General features: G+C 48.3%; 1 protein-coding gene across 2 annotated transcripts in view; it reads left to right on the plus strand.

The window, feature by feature from the left end:
* The window catches only part of Rgs9 (regulator of G protein signaling 9), a 68,638-nt gene that overhangs the window by 14,903 nt on the left and 36,758 nt on the right, over nucleotides 1-16,977 (plus strand). For both annotated transcript variants that reach the window (XM_052196377.1, XM_052196378.1), the window contains exons 3-8: nucleotides 4,063-4,113; nucleotides 4,743-4,849; nucleotides 5,052-5,103; nucleotides 5,349-5,407; nucleotides 7,351-7,427; nucleotides 10,858-10,939. In XM_052196377.1, the coding sequence (XP_052052337.1) occupies nucleotides 4,063-4,113; nucleotides 4,743-4,849; nucleotides 5,052-5,103; nucleotides 5,349-5,407; nucleotides 7,351-7,427; nucleotides 10,858-10,939 (428 nt within the window). The remainder of the gene's footprint in view (nucleotides 1-4,062; nucleotides 4,114-4,742; nucleotides 4,850-5,051; nucleotides 5,104-5,348; nucleotides 5,408-7,350; nucleotides 7,428-10,857; nucleotides 10,940-16,977) is intronic.

Raw genomic sequence — 16,977 nt, forward strand, 5'->3', positions numbered from 1 at the left:
GGGTGTGTGAGTGAAGTTTTATTTCTGTTACATGCAATCTACGGCTGCTGTGTCATTCCAGCTACAGGGCTGGAATTTATGGCTGTGCTCAGACAGCATGAAATCTACCAAACTAAGATATTTACTGCTGTGTGGCTGGGAAATGGGGCTTCTGTCTTTTTCTTCACCCTTCCTCTAATCCACACCCAGACTCTCCTGAGCTTTCCTGATGGAGTCAAATCCTTAGTCCCTCCTTGTGTGAAGGTTTAAGGGCACTCCAGAGTATCGCTTGGGGACATTTGTGTGTGGGGTGTGTGTGTGTGTGTGTGTGTGTGTGTGTGGTGTTGGGTGTGAGCATAAGGATGCATTTTGCTTTCTCAGTTACCCATGCTTTGTGTCACAGCGAGGCATGTGACCCGCAGAAGCAGATGGCTTCTTGGGACCAGGGATTTGTGAGCCTGTGCTCTTGACCTATCCATGACCTCACTGAATTTCTCTCTCTTTTCCTCTCTTCCCCCTGCACATGTATGTAAAGGATCAAGCTTGGTGTTGTTCCCTAGACATTATCTACTTTGTATTTTGACACAGGGGCCCTAACTTCCTTTGAGCTTGCCCATCTGTCTCCACACCGTGCCTGCCACCACACTTGGCTTTAAAAACAAAACAATCAGTCAAACAAACAAAAAATCCCAGGTCTTCAAGCTTGTGTGCAAAGCACTGGACCACCTGAGCTGTCCCCAGCACTGTACCACCTGAGCCGTCCCCAGCACTGCACCACCTGAGCCGTCCCCAGCACTGCACTACCTGAGCCGTTCCCAGCACTGCATCACCTGAGCCGTCCCCAGCACTGTACCACCTGAGCCGTCCCCAGCACTTGGCCTGTGTATGCATTTGTTCACACAAGGTGCCTTACATCGCAGAGTCGGGCTGTTCCCCCATCATCCCTCTGATCGCTTGGAATGTGCTGCGGTTTAAAATAAAATCATCACGGCGCTCGTATCTATCCTGACTTTCTTACAGGCGCTAACGGACATGAGAAGGGATAGTTCAGGCTTTTACCACCCATCAGTCATCGGCTGCATGCCCGGCCCCTGAACAGCACAGGTTCATTCACTCCTGTGACATTTCTCTCAGACAGGGATCACTGCTCATGCCTTACAGTGAGACAGCCAAGACAAGGGTACCGCATGTCAACGACAGGGTAATGCCTGTCAAGGGTTCCTCCCAGCAGGATTAATGGAAGACCCACTCTGGCTCATTGAGGGAGAGATAGGAATTAATTGGAGTGCTTCAGAACAGCTCAGGGACATACAGGAGACTGGGACTCAGAGTGGCCCTGGGCATCCAGAGAGTGGGGGACGTCTGGGTCGGCTTTTCCCAGTGTTTAAGAGGCAACTGTCCTGAAAGCCTGTCTGTCATTTCTGCTCTGAATTTGTTCACTCTGGACTAGAGGTCCCTCCAGTGGGAGGCTCTTACGTTGCTTGTTGGTAACCCCAGGGACTGAAGTGACCACGCGCATAAGGATGCTAATAAAAAGATTTGTTATAGGAATACGTGAGTCGGTTTTGCGTTAGCTCTGCAGAGAGCCCTAGACATGAGTGGAACACCTGGGGTTTAATCCCTCGAGCACCCTTTGCCAGCCATGACCTCATTCTCTCACTATCAAGTGGCAACAGAAAAGCCCGCTCTGAGAGGAAGGTGGCAGGGATGAGAGAGACCATGCTTGCTGCTCAAGGGCCCATCGTGTGGCAGATGTGTCACAGCTTATGAGAGCTGGCAGTTCCCTCCCTTGTGTCTGCCAACACCCAGGATAAACTCAGGGGTAGGTATGACAGCTCCTGTTCTACAGACGGGGCTATAGCTATGTAAACACACCCAAGCTGGAGCTGTGGCTCGGTGGTACAGCTTCCCTAACATGCATGAGGTCCTAGGTTCAATCTCTAGGATTGAAACAATAAAGAGGCTGAGAGCTACTCTCTATGGCACCGAAGGTGTTCAGGAGTGACCTTGAATTTGAGTCTGGCGGGGAGACTTAGACTCCATCTTGTCCCATGTCAGTGTGTGTGTGTGTGTGTGTGTGTGTGTGTGTGCACCTTTTCTCCCTTGCACATGGGTTATATGTGATTTCTGGATTTGGGTGAGATTGCCCATCTGCCCTGACTTCACTTGAGTTCCACCTTCTGTAGAAACAGACTGCGAGGGAGGGAGCCCCCCTCCTGCCAAGGCAGAGCCAATGATAACAAATGTGCGTACGTAGGGCTTCTTCGATGGCAGGAGCCAGGGCTTCGGCTGTGGTGCCTGAACAGCCAGCCTGCCTTGCTGCCAGCACAGTCCCCTCGGTGCAGATGCTGGCGGCACCATAAATTCATTTGGGCTATTTCAGGAAGCAGTTAAGTGGATGAGAAAGCCCCGGGCTCCTCAGTGGAGAGGGCCAATCAGTCTGATGTCTGCCTGAGGCGGTCTTGCAAGCCTTATGCCTTTAAAGAGAGGCACGGCGTGGAATGCTGCTTGGCATGCAATGGGCCTAGGATTTTAAGCAGAATTTTAGATGGAGAATCTTGCTTGGGAGCAACCAACTTAGGGTGAGTCAAAGCTGAGAGGCACAGGAGGTGAGGACGTTCGGAGGCAGCAACATGGCGTGTGGGTGCCGACAGAGACAGTGGCTGGGCATACATCTCAGCCGACAGAATACATAAGGGAGAGGTGCAGGTGTGTGGGCACAGGTCGATCATGCTCAACCACAACTGTATCCGGTCATTATGTCCCGGGAATATAAGGAGATCATAATCAATCTCTTTGGAAGGCTATAAAAGAAATATCTTTTCTCTATCTCCAAAGAGGAAAGTATCATTTAGGACTGCTAGCTATAAAGACACAGATGATAGGATCTCAAGCTGTGACCTACTCTGAAATGTTTTAGGGATCAGTTCCCAGGCGGGCAGGGACCAGATTCTGCCTTTGGGAATCAGACTGAAGATGTGGAGAATGTGACTGTCTGAGCTGGGGAGTTCAGTTTTGGGCATCTCGTCTTTCTTTGGAGATGCCACTGCTCTTGCACAGAAAGCATCTGCTTGTGAGGCCTCTAGAGGCCCCAGGCCAGGAAATAAGCTCAGAACCCCCGCAGGTTCTCTGGCAGCCTGAGACTTCTCTGGGCTTACGTCTCCACTGTGAGATAAGCGGAAACGCTCATGGATGTGTAGCTGACTGCGCCGACTCTCTTGACCCATCCCTGCCTTTTGTTTTATGCAGTCTTAGCTCTGTGCAGTTCCCTGGCCAGAACCTAAGATTTGCAAGGCCCAGGGCAAAAGCACAAAGGGAGCCTACATTCTATGTTCCAAAGTTTTGTGTCAACCTACAAGATGTTACTAAAATAGGTTCCCTCCTCCACTCGGATAAAAGCACCTTCGCAGCAACCTTAAGGTTTGAATTTGGATTTCTCTGGCTCTTGACTGTCATATCTGAAGACTTAAATACAAGAGAACCATCCCTGTCTTCAGCCGTCCTTTAACTCCAATCCTCCGTTCTGGTTCACTCTCGTGTGGTTCTGGTTTACTCTCATATGTCCAAACTCCATTCAGAACCCTAGCTGGCCTAGAATCAATTGTTTTCTTCATGCTTAGACTCAGCCTGTTTACTGTTTACTTGATGGGTGGTGTTCTTTAAACCATTTTATGATTAAAATGATAAATACAGTGACTGAGGTAAAGACTGAGTATGGCTACTTAGGAGATGGAAACAGAATTATGGGTTCAAGACCACCCAGACTGTATAGGGTGATTTCATGCTCAGCCTGGGCAACTTAGTAAGGCTCTGCAAAAGGCAAGCAAGCAAGCAAGCAAGCAAACACTGAACACGCTTATCAATAAAAGACAGTGTACAGTGCAGGAGAAGCTGCGGATCTGGTGGGCTCATGCCAAACTGGATATTAACTGTTTTGAATTATTTGAATGAGTGGGAGGGGGTCACTCGGGGACAGGACCACCACCAAACAGTGAAGATGGATGCACTTTGTGGTGGTCATGGTGGTCCTGGGCTGGGTTAAGAGGTGATGAAGTTGATCAGATCTGTCTTTGTTTTTTGCAGGAGGTGATGTTCTGCAATGGATCATCCAGCGCCTTTGGATCTCAAACCTGGGTGAGGCCTTTGCCCATGTAGTTGCCATGCATGCAGTACTAAAGTCAAAAGGAGGCTTTGCATGCATCACTAAGAAATGCGCATCTGAGTTGGCCAGACAGACCTTCATGGATAAAACAGCCTGAGTCAGAAGCAAAGGCATGGGCTGGGGATATCGCTAAATGGGTAAAGTGCTTGGTATGTAAATGCAAGGACCTGAGTTCAAACTCCTAGCAGTTGCATAAAAGGTGGCACAAGTCTCTAATCCCAGCACTGGGAGGAGTTGGAGGTAAGTCAGGAGAGATCTTGTGGGCTCACCAGCCTGCCACTTTGGCTGAAACCGTGAGATCTAGGCTCAGTCTGAAAAAATAAAGTAGAGATGGACAAAGACACCTGACATGACCTCTCACTCACACACATGTACATGTTCATGCATGCAAACCCATATACTACATACACATCCAGGTACATGCACATAAGAAATCAAACAAATCTTAAAAAAAGAAAAAAGAAGAAACTCTGTCCCGGGCCTCACAGGTCCTATGCCGTAAGGATGGGCTGTTCTCTTGGAGTGTGGCGGTCACACACTGAACCACACATTCTTGCTTTGGTTCTATTTTAACTTTTATCTGGAAACTCTTTCCCCCCAGAGGCACAGAACCTGGGCAACTTCATTGTCAAGTACGGCTACATCTATCCTTTGCAAGACCCCAAGAATCTTGTCCTCAAACCAGACAACAGTCTCTACCGATTTCAGGTGAGCTTTAATCCTGACCTTCTGTGGTAATGTGAAGTACATCTTCCTTGGGAAGTTAACTAGCTGGCTCTATGCCCTCACACATCAGGAATCTAGAAATGGTGCAGAGGTCTAAGGGAGGGTTATCCTTCTCATCCCAGGCTAGGGATCCACGAGTTCCCAGCTCTGTAGGTAACCATGGTTTTCCTGCTTTCTGTTGTAGACGCCATATTTCTGGCCCACTCAGCAGTGGCCAGCTGAAGACACAGACTATGGTAATACCTCACTTCCTCCATGCCTTGCTCTTGCCTAACACGCTGCTTATTTCTGTGCTGCATTTGGGTGACATTTGTCTAGCTGTCATCCTGACCTTTACGGCAGCTCACATCTGTATTGGAAGTATCCCTGGAGGCGTGGGTGGGGGGAGAGAGAGGGAACCTAGTTAGCTCTTTTCTGGCTACCTAAGGGGAAGCCATTGGAATATGACAATGATGGAAAATTCCATTGTTTTCCTTTCCAGCCATTTATCTAGCCAAGCGAAATATCAAGAAGAAGGGGATTTTAGAAGAATATGAAAAGGTACAGAGTTTTTATAATGAAGTAGAGTGTAGTCATGAGATACTTTCTTTCTTTTCTACATTACTACATCTATCTATACATCTTTATCTATCCATCTGTCCTCCATCTATGCATTTCATCCTTCCATTACCCACCATTATCCATTCATCATCCACTTATCACCCATCCAACCATCTATCCATCATTTATCCATCCATCTATCATCCACCCACCATCTATCCATCCATCTGCTATCTACCTATCATCCATTTACCCATCATCTATCCATCTTCCATCTATCTATCATCTATCCATTCATCATCCATCCATCTTTCCATCCATCTATATCTACCTATCATCCATCTATCATCTACTTATCATCTATCTACCATCCATCTATCCATCCATCCATCATCTACCTATGATCCATGCATCCATTCATCTACCATCCATCTATCTATTCATCATCCATCCATCCATCATCTACCTATCATCTCTCTATCCATCCACCTCTCATCCATCCATCTATTCATCTATCCATTCATCCATCCATCCATCATCTACCTGTCATCCATCCATTTACCCATCCATCATCCATCTATCATCCATCCATCTGCCTGTCCATTGATCTGTTTACAGCTTACTGAAATATATCCTGTTCTATGTATAGCTTCAGTTCTCTCCTGCTGTAACGTAAGCCCTTGCCTTGGTGGTTACTGGGGATATTGTATCCATCCTTGTCCTTTGGTTGCACTCAAATGAGATAACTTAATATACATAATAGCACACAGTCCTGGGATAACATATTTAAACTTAAATTTGTGATGTGAAAATAATAGGAAAGACATATTTTTGGCTGAGTGAATCAGATTTCCCAAAGGACATGCTGGAAACTTCAGAAGGTATCTTAGTTTCATTCTATTGCTGTGATAAATGTCATGAATGAAAGACAACTCTGGGAAGAAAGCTTATACTTCCTGATCACAGTTACTGAGGGACATCAAGGCAGAAACTGAAGTAGAAACCACGGAGGAATAATACTGTCGACTGACTTTCTCACTGGTAATGCTCGACTATATAGCCTTCTGTATAGTTCAGGATCACCTGCCTAAGAATGGTACTGCCCAAAGTAGGCTGGGATTCCCATATCAATTAACAATCCCAGAAGACAATGCCCTACAGATATGTGCTGTAGCCATTCTAATCAACTGAGACTCCCTCTTCCCAGGTGACTCTAGGTTGTATAAAGTTGACCGCAAAAGTTACCCAGGATACGAGGCTGACATATCTGGTAGAGGGCAATAATCTTTATGGGTTTTAATTCTTTAAATTTGGTCCACACCTATCCACATCCATCCATCATCTCAAGTCAGGATTCATCTTTGCAAATTCTTTATTAGGATATGTTAATAGTGCAAAATATTGTATTACATTGTGATGGTTTCATACACACTTTGAAGGCCTTCTTTCCTCCCCTCTCCTCCCCTCCTTCCCTCCTTACCCCCATTCTCCCCATCCCCCTTCCTAGTAGACTAGTGTTCTGAGCCATACCCTCAGTTCGTTTAAAAACCTTTTTCTTTTGAGACAGTGTCTCGTTGTATTATTCAGGCTGGATCCTCCTGTCTCAGCCTCTTGAGCAGCTGGGATCCCAGGTCTGTGCCACCAGGCCTGCCTCATTTTCTAGATTCTTGAGCCCCATGGTCGACTATAGTTTCCACCCTCCCTTCCCCCTCCCTTCTTCCCAATCAGATCTGGGATGCAGTTATTTTAAACAAAGCCAAGGAGACCCGCTGCAAAGGCATTTGAGAGTTCTGTCTGTCCCCTTATGAGTGCTGTTTGGAGGCGGTGGGTGTTCCTGGGCCGTGGGGAGCCATGGGTATCCTTTGCAGGCTTGATGCCTTCTGCCCTGCCATTTGTGGCCTAACCTGTGAGGCTGACTGTCTCGTTTTGTCTTTCTCCTCTAGGAAAATTATGATTTCTTGAACAAGAAGATTAATTACAAGTGGGATTTTGTCATCATGCAGGCCAAAGAGCAGTACCGGTGAGTAGGGAGCGGCCCCCCGGGTTGTCTCCTGGCTGCCCCTCCTCTCTCCTTCCTGGCTCCTTTCTTTTATTTAATTTAGTCTTTTGGTGTGTGTCCGTGCTTGTCTCTGTGTGTTCTCAGGCTAGAAGATAACTTTGCTGCTCCCTCAGGTGCCAGCTCCCTTATTATCTGAAGCTGAATCTTCCATTGATTTGGAACTTTCTAGTCCCAAGTCGTCCAGGCTGGCAGGCCAGAGAACTCCAGGGATCTGTCTGTCTCTCCCTCTCCAATGCTGGAATTATAAGTACATGAAACCAGCCTAGCTTAAAACATTTATTTAACTATTTTTAGATGGGAGTTGGAGGATCCGACTCAGGTCCTCATGCTTGCCAACTGATAGGGCATCCCATTCCCCTGTTTCCTTTGATCACAACCAGCCTATAATGAACATCTGTGCGATGAACGCCAGGCGAGGGCTAGGGAACGAAGGTCACAGCCCTACAGGTCAGGCAGGTGAGGGAACTGGCCAGCGCACAGTACTGTGACATCAGGGTAGAGGGAGCTATGGAAATAGATTCTCTAAGCTATGAGGATGCTGGTGGTGGGTGGAGGGGAAGGAAGAGGAGGAGGAAAAGGAGGATGTTCTAAGCATGTAGAACTATGGAGGTAGGAGAGCGTCCTGGGTGGCCATCTTTTGTGGATAGAGCAGAGTGTGAAGTGTAGGCTGGGCAGCACCTTACGCCTCTGAAATCATGGCGCAGGTGCATGAGGTAGCCGGTCCCCCTGTGGCCGCCCTCAGGAAGCAGAGTGAGATGACTGTGTGCTCAGCCTGCCTTGACGTTTCTGTTCAGTCCAGGCCAGGCAACGGTGCAGCCCACACTCAAGAGGGGTTTTCCCACCTCAGTCAAACTTCTCTAGAAACTCTCTTGTGGTCACGACCAGAGTGTTGCCTCCTAGGTGATTCTAATCCAGTCGAGTTGACAATAAAGATTGACCGTCATGCTCCCGTGGGGGCACTGGTAAGAGATCTGTCACGGCTCTCTTAGCCACTAACCTGTTCCTGTCTGACGTATTTGAGACAAAGCAACGTGGAGGGGACTTTCTAACATGCCATTGACATCTGTTTTCGGGGCTTCATTTGGTGTTCACGGATGCCATCTTATTTGAAATTGGTGTGGCAGAATGCTCAGGGTCCTAGTCATTGTCCCTTCTGATCATTGGGAAATGGAGGCTCGGAGAGGCTGACGTTACTTGGTCAGGGTCGCTTGGTTGGGCTAGAATGATTACATTCTATTAAGCACAACACTTGTGTTTCTAGTGGGTTCCAGCCCTAAACTGGGCCCAGGAACACCGAGATGGAATTGTGTCTCTTTTCCCCAGCCCCCGCCCCCATGCCCTACTCTACTTCTGCGCTCTGAGTGGGACAATCCCAGCCACCCGCACACCCTGACAGAACCCTTGCAGGAGCTGTCGCTCAGAGATGTCTCAGTGGTTCCCACTTGCCTCCTCCAGAAGCCCTAGATATGTCTGAGAACCCAGACTCTTTGGAGGATCCTCTTCTTTCCTCTCCTTGCACCAGGCACCACGGGACAGGGAACTCCATGACCTAACTCCTGGATTTCAGATTTGGGATCCCACCACAAAACTAGATGGACTGAGTGGGTTTGCCTGTGGGGGTAGTTTTTGTTGCACTGAGCCCCTTCCACTGTGCGTGTGTATGTGTTCTTCCTCTTCCTTTTTTTCCTCCTCTTGTGGCTATGTGACTTTTCTTTTGTGGCCCAGCCTCATAAATTACACACGCTGTGCCCAACACTCTAGTGGTGGAAGGCAGCACAAGACTCCACCTGGTTCTAAGGGGGAGGGGAAACAGACCCCTCCATCCACAGGAAGGGCGTGGAGACACATTTCAGAATCACCACAGAGACCAACCATCCTTGTTTTTGCTTTTGTTTCTACAATGTTTCCTCACACTGTGAGCACAGCAGGCAAGTCTGTATTTACTTGTGTACTAACGCTTAGGCTAAAAGCCACTCGAAGGCTGGAGGTATGTTTTGACTCCCAGTAACTGGAACTTAGTAGGGGGATCAATAAATCCATGAATGAACAGGAGACTAAACAAATGGAACTGTGAGAAAAAAGTCATATGAGCAACTAAATGAGTTCCTTATTTAGTGGCTGCTTGGGACGGCAGCTGTCATGGCTCTCCTGTCCTCTGCACAGAGTTGCCGATGAGCAAATCCAGAGAGGCTCACTGGGCTCATTAACGATGGCTCTATTTACAAGACTGACGAGCATTATAGAAACCACGCAAACCTCAGGGTGCTTGCGGTCCGTCCTCCTGAGGACTCCTGCTGGTTAAGCTGGTGGAAAATCCATTAGGTGGTTAGGGGGGGGTCGGCAGCAATGTTTCTATTTGATTTCCAGAGGAGATTGGTAGAACACCCTCCTGGAATGGCACTGCTCACCCATCTGTCTCTCTGGATGCTATTATGTTCTTCACAGAACATTAATGGGGAAATAAATCCACCACCTCTGTCTCGAGGAGGGTGTGTGCGTCATCTCATGTTTCCCGTTGCCTGGGAAAACAGACGTTAATAAATGTGAGCACAGCTAGCCTTGGAAGTGGGACTGGTGCCCTTGGCGTGATAATGAGTGCTTTTCCCCTTCCGGACGGGGGAGGCCCAGCATCACTTCCTCCTGTGGTGGCAAAGGGGAGATGGTTAGACAAAACAGGATAACCTTTTATAGTCCCCAGCAGGACTAAGAAAAAGCTATGACTTGTCACCGACTCACCGACTCACCGGAGGGACAGAGAAGGACAAACAGGAGAATATAGGATTTCCTGAGACCCTCATTGCCCCAGCACAGTTCTGGTATGGATTGATACCTGCCTGTCCAGATGTTGATCATATTGTTTACCAAAGCAGGGAAACCAGTATAAAGCCAGGGAGGCCAAAGATAGGGTCACATGATCATGTCTGCTAGTTCCACAGTGACTTTGGTGACATATCTGATTCTGGAGCTGGTCATGGTGACACCATCTAAATCATTGCAACCCAGTTCCATGAAGGAGAAGTGGAACACACCCTCGACTTCCAGAGAGGACGTAGCCCCTGCAGGGCCTTCAACTCCCACTCTTCCTTCACCTTTTGTACTTAGCACTGACGGACAAGCCATAAGGACCCCACCAAGACAAGGGACCTCACCAAGTTGTGAGGTTGGGAAGGTCCCTGGGAGAACTAACTAGGATGCAGTGAGTCCACGCATGTTGGTATGGTGCCTGGAGCGTGAGTGAGATGTGGTATTGGCGGTATTTGCTGTGTTTGTTACCATTTGCAATCTTTGAGCAGGTGGGGAAAGCGGCCCAGGTCATCCTGAATGGAGACCATCTTAGGTCTAAAGAAGGGCAGCTCTGCTGGCCCTGAGCATAGTCTTTGTTTTGTTTTAGGACTGGAAAGGAAAGGAACAAAGCCGACAGGTATGCACTGGATTGCCAGGAGAAGGCGTATTGGCTGGTGCACCGAAGCCCTGTGAGTATGGGGTCCCTCCCTTCCCTGAGCTCCCCGCCCCCCACTCTCCTGTACTCACAGGGGCACAGCTGCCTCTGACGTCTCACATTCTTGTTGCCAACAAGAATTGGATTAGCTGGAGGGTCTGTCCGGTGTGGGCTGCTTTGTGCTGCGTCTCCTCGGTGAGGTCCTTACAGTTTGTCTGTCAGCGTTAAGTACCAAGCAACTGGAACCAACTTGTCTTTTGTGAGGGTTTGGAATTTTTGTTGCTGAGGTTTCTTTTTTGGGGAAAGGAAAATACTATCCTGGTTCCTGGTGAGAACGAAACAAGACACTGAGGTCAGACAGAGATGCCTCGCGCGTCTCCTGCTCTATCTTTTCCTCCCTGGTCCAGGTCAGCAGCTGGAAGGGGGAAGACAGAAGGACTGACTGTGCTTGCGAGCTTCCCATTGCTTGGAGCATCTTGCTTCTTTGGCTTTTGGACTTCTTTTTATTTTATGTGTATGAGTGGTTTGTGCTCACGCATGTATGTGAGTGCACTAGGTGTATGCCTGGTGCCCCCAGAGATCAGAGAAGGGTGTCTGATCCTTTGCTGCTGGAGTTACAGATGTTTCTGGATCACACCTGTGTGTGGTGCTGGGAGTGGAACCCAGCTCCTCCGAATGGGCAGCAGTGCTGTTAACCCATGAGCCATCTCTATGACCCGAATTTGGGCTCCAACTTGGCCTCCAAGAGACAGGCTGGCCATAACGGATGTAACCTGTCCCAGCTCAGTACAGGAAATGACAGTCCCATTTCCCAGCATCCCACTAGAATTATCTCAGCTGCCTCAGTTTCCCTCTCAGCTACAGGAAGTGGGAGAGGTTGACAGAGACTCAGAAAAGTGAAACATTCAAAACAAATGTTCTTCCTCCTCCTCTTTTATTGACTTTGCCTTGCAATGACCAGAGATGCTCAGAACAGGAAGTGAATTGAATCAGGTGTGGTGTTAAGGCCTGACCACTCTCCATTCAGAGTCTGGCTGGCTTGCCCATCCTTGTCTATTTCCAACAGGTTTTCCTTAAGGTGTAACCACCATGGTGCATGATTTTAATGTTGTGTTGCTAAAGTGGATGTTCTGACAGAGTGGAGAAGGGGTCCTCATTGTGCATGCAGAGTCCGTGATAGGCACCCATGTGGCTGCCATTTTTACAACATCCCAGTCAGGCTGCTCAGTGAGCTGTGTAGGACTCCCCAGCTCCCTACCTTGGTCGCCTTATCCAGAAGGCCCAGAGAAAAGAATTGAGTAACAGACCATCCCGTTCTCCTTAGTTTTCCTCTTAGCCTCCATCGGGAGAAGTGACTGAGTGGTTCTTCATGGCCGGATAAATGAGTTCATAGGATGTGGAGTCTGCACGGCCACCTTTCCCCGTCTCTTCCTCTCATCTCTAGCAGCATGATACCGACTCACCTCTATCACCTCCTTCATTTATGTTTTCACTACTGATGCCATGATTACCATCACCATCACTACCAGCATTAGCATCAGCATCACCACCACTGTCACCACCACCACCACCACCATCACCACCACCTTCACTACCACCACCACCACCACCACCATCATCACCACCAGCACTACCACTAGCACCACCACCAGCACCAGTACCAGCACCACCACCACCACTACCACCACCACCACCAGCACCACCACCATCATCACCACCAGCACCACCACTAACACCACCACCAGCACCAGCACCAGCACCACCACCACCACTACCACCACTACCACCAGCACCACCACCACCACGACTACCAGCACCACCACCACCACCACCAGCACCAGCACCAGCACCATCACCACCACGACTACCAGCACCACCACCATCACCACCAGTACCACCAGTACCACCAGCACCACCACCATCACCACCACTACCACCACCAGCACCACCACCACCACCACCACCACCACCATCACTACCACTACCACCATCACCATCGCCATCACTACCACCACCACCATCATCACTACCACCACCATCACCACCACTACCACCACCACCACCACCACTACCACCACCAACATCAGCACCACCACCACCATCACCACTACCACCATCACCACCATCACCACCACCACCATCACCACCACCACCACCTCCACCACCACTATTACCACCCCCACCATCAGCAGCACTACCACCACCACCACTACCACCACCATCCTTGCATCATCCTTTGTTATCAACATGCCCAGACTGAGTTGAAAATTCACACCTCACTAAGTCTTCTGCTCCTGTTCCTTTATCCACCCTTTGTTGTTCCTCATGGAAAGTGGTGTTGTTCCATTTTACTGACAAACCTACTGGTAGCTCAGGATGTTGTAAGTTGCCCAGCTACACATCTCATATGTGCTAGAGGATCTGAACCCACACCCTTAATGACTATGCAGCCCTCTCTCTTAGTCCCTGTGCTTTTTTTTATTGCTTTTGGTGACAATGTCACCTGATGTCCTCTGTATTCTAGTTTGTTTATAACCTTCTGAGTCACCGATGCTCTATAAACATAAAGGTTTGTGTTTAAATAAGCTGGCTGCTTTGATAACATGGGGGTGGGGGACTAGTTTAGAGCGAAGCTTTGAAATGCTTGGGGCAGTCTTAAAATGTGGAGAACACAGAACTGCTCCCCCTGCCTGGTCTCCCTCACTGTTGGGCTCCTCAGTTGAAACCCAGGTAGCATCAGGAACAAGGCAGGACTGTATTGGGGTCTGCTGTCACCACCTCTTCTCAGATATTCTTCACGTCTCGCTGGACAGGACAGGGAAGATGGTGTTCTGTCTAAGGAACATCTCTGCCTGGAACAGAGCAATCTGTCTGACAAGCTGAGGGAGCCCTGGAGCCCACAGACTGCCAGACTGTCTCCAGGAGACCCAAACAAACCTCAGCGCAGTGGGAAAAGAGCCAGCTGTAGCAAGCCAAGCATTTGGCTTGGTGGATGCTGAGCGGGAGCTCTGTGGACCTACTGTGGCCACCTGTTAAAGTGTGACATGGTCACAGTTACCAGATGATCTGCTAACTTGGTCATTTGTCATGTGTGTGTTCACGTGAGTGTTTGTGTGTGCATGTGCATGAGTTCATGTGTATGGGTGTGGGTGCGTGTGTACATGCATGTATGTGTGTGTATGTTTGTTTATGCATGTGTGTGTGCACATGAGTGTTTATATGTGTGCACATGCATGCCTGTACATGTGTGCATGTGTGTGCATGTACATGTGTGTACACATGCATGAATGTATGTGTACATGTGTGTGCATGCACATGTATGTGTGCACATGCATGTGTGCGTATGTGTGTGGGTACATGTATGTGTATGGGTGTTTTACACATGTGTATACATGTATGTACATGTTTGTGCATACATATATGTGTGTGCACATGTGTGGGTGTGCATGCATGTGTGTATGTATATATGTATGTGTGTATATGTGTGTGCATGTGTGTGTGCATACATGCATGTGTGTGTATGTGTGTGTGTGTGTTGTATATATGCATGTTTGCTGTTTGTGGGTACACACGTGTGTCTATATGCATGTAGAGGCCTGAGGTTGATGTCAGAAAGCATCCTCTCTTGGTTCTCACCTCACTCATTGAGGCATGTTCTCAAAGTCAAACTCAGAGCTCACTGATGTGCCTAGTCTCACTCTCCAGCTTGCCCTGGTGTCCACTTCGCTGTTCTCCAAGCCTGGGATTACAGGTGGCCTGTTGCAATCCATCTATCATTTATGTGGTTCTAGGGCTCTGAAATCTAGACCTCAGGCCTGTACAGTGAGAGCTTTAACCACTGAGACTGCACATTTGTCTCGTTCTTATCAGAGAAATCCTTACTGACCCTCGACTGCCAGAAAAATAGTGTTGGGCACATAATACCAGATAGTCAACATTGAGTTTGTGTTGTGTGTGCATCTGCAAAGAAAGGACTCCTGTCTGATGCTGTATCCAGAAAAGCATCCCAAGTAGAAGGCATTCAGACATGGGCAGTAGTTGTTCAGTCATTGAGTTTGACCCAAATGGATCAAAATACAGATCTAAGCATGATACAAACAATATAAATGAACAAGGGAGAAATGGTTTCCTTATATAGCTAAGGATGACCTTGAACTCCCCATCCCCCTGCCTTTATTTCTATACCCAGTTTATGTGTTATTGGGAATGGAACCCAGGGCTTCATGTATGCCAGGAAAGCACTACCAACTGATCTATACCCCCAGTGAGACAAGATTCTTGGAACAAAACATTTTGGTGTTTGCCATGACTTTGCTGAGCCTCCTGGGCAACACCAGTGACTTGGTGTCTTCTGAGGGTCCAGTCCATCCCCCAGGCCTGGATTTCTGGGGAGAAGGCAGCTTCTGGCCTTCGTTCCCAAGGTCACGTGAATGAACACTAAGCAGTCTTCACTACAGTCATGTACAGAGACATCAACAAAGAATGTATCTGCTCTCCACTTCCTGCTGAGGTTGTGCTAAATGCCCCGCAGTGGAGAACGGCAATGTAGTTTATATCAGATGCAACAGGCCATTGTGAAGCTATTAAAACAATATAGACAAAGACCATTCATTAGCCTAGAAAATAGTCTGAAATGTAGTGTTGTGCCACAAAACAGTATGGGACCCTTGAAAGACACTGATGGTAATTTAACAGAATCAACATAACTTTTGGATGCTTATTTTTATGGTAGATGATCTTGGGGCAATAGGGATATTTAGCTTTCTGAGTCCAGGACAAACACGATTCATGATCTCAAGGAACTTACGATAGGACAGTGGAGTAAGCGATGACTAAACCATTATGCAAATGAGCGAATGGCATACAGAATGCCACGCAGTCTTGTAGAAGAAAGGCATCTTGCATCAGACCGGGCGCCAGGAGACACCTCCCCACAGAGCTGACACTTCGAGCTGTGCTTGGAACAGACTTTACCTCTTCAACCTAAAATTGTCTCCTCCATTCAGCCTCATTTTCCCTCCTCCCTCTCCTCATTTTGCTATGTTTATAAAACAATGTACTGTTGTGTTTATCCTCTCAGACCGATGGGCCAAAGGGTCTGATGCTTTAGGGAGCAGAGTGGTGACCAGGAAGGGGATTAGAGTGGATCCTGTGACTGGTAGAGGACTGGTGCCACCCTGGTGTGCCGGTTCCTGCTGATGTCACTCTCAGATTACCAGGCATTTAGCAAATTGCCACTTTTGCTTATGCCCAAGGGATGTGATGGTGACGTCATACCCTGGTGCTCACAGTTCCTCCAACTGAGGGAAGTTCATAGCTGGCACATCTCCAAGGGGCTTTCAGTGTCAAGACACCAGGGTAGAGGTATCTGTTGGTGGTACCTCAGTTGGTTATCTTTATTTATTTATTATTTATTATTGACAGTTGGCTCTGGGTAATCTTCAATTAAGTACTCACTTGTGCACCAGTAGCTCTGGTGGTTATTACAGTAGGATAAAGGTTGTACTGATTGCCTGATGGATGAATGAATGAATGAATGAATGAACAAAACTTGGAATTTCTCATAATTGTAACCATCTGGGGAACTATGGATAGGTCAGTGGTTGGGATTATAGCTTCTTCAACTGGGACTTAACAAACTGCTACCCACAGAGAGACCAGGATATGAAGGCACAGGTAGAGGAGGGTGTAGGGCTGGCTGTCCCCCAGAGCTGGTGAGGAAATCCTCAGGGGTGGGGTGGTGGCAGTGAGCTAGAAGTGGAAAGACAGTGGAACAACAACACTCAGAGATGACTGTGAGTCTGGGTAGCAGAAGTGGCCTTGGAACTAGTTTCAACTTTGCACATAGTACAATTGAGGCCCAGGACACCTCATTTCTGGAGTCTGTGGGGTCAGCTCTACGGAACAGCTGAACAGTCAACTCAAGCCTGGAGCAGGTGACCCCACGGAGTTGCTCAGGCAGCTAGGGCCCATGAAAGGAGCAGGACAGTGACTGTAGGGAACTGGGGGCTGAGGGTGGGGGTGGGGTCCGAGTGTGCGATGAACATGGATGAGTATGTGTAAATGTGTGGG

This window comes from Apodemus sylvaticus, chromosome 10 (assembly GCF_947179515.1).
Source record: "Apodemus sylvaticus chromosome 10, mApoSyl1.1, whole genome shotgun sequence".
NCBI lineage: Eukaryota > Metazoa > Chordata > Mammalia > Rodentia > Muridae > Apodemus > Apodemus sylvaticus.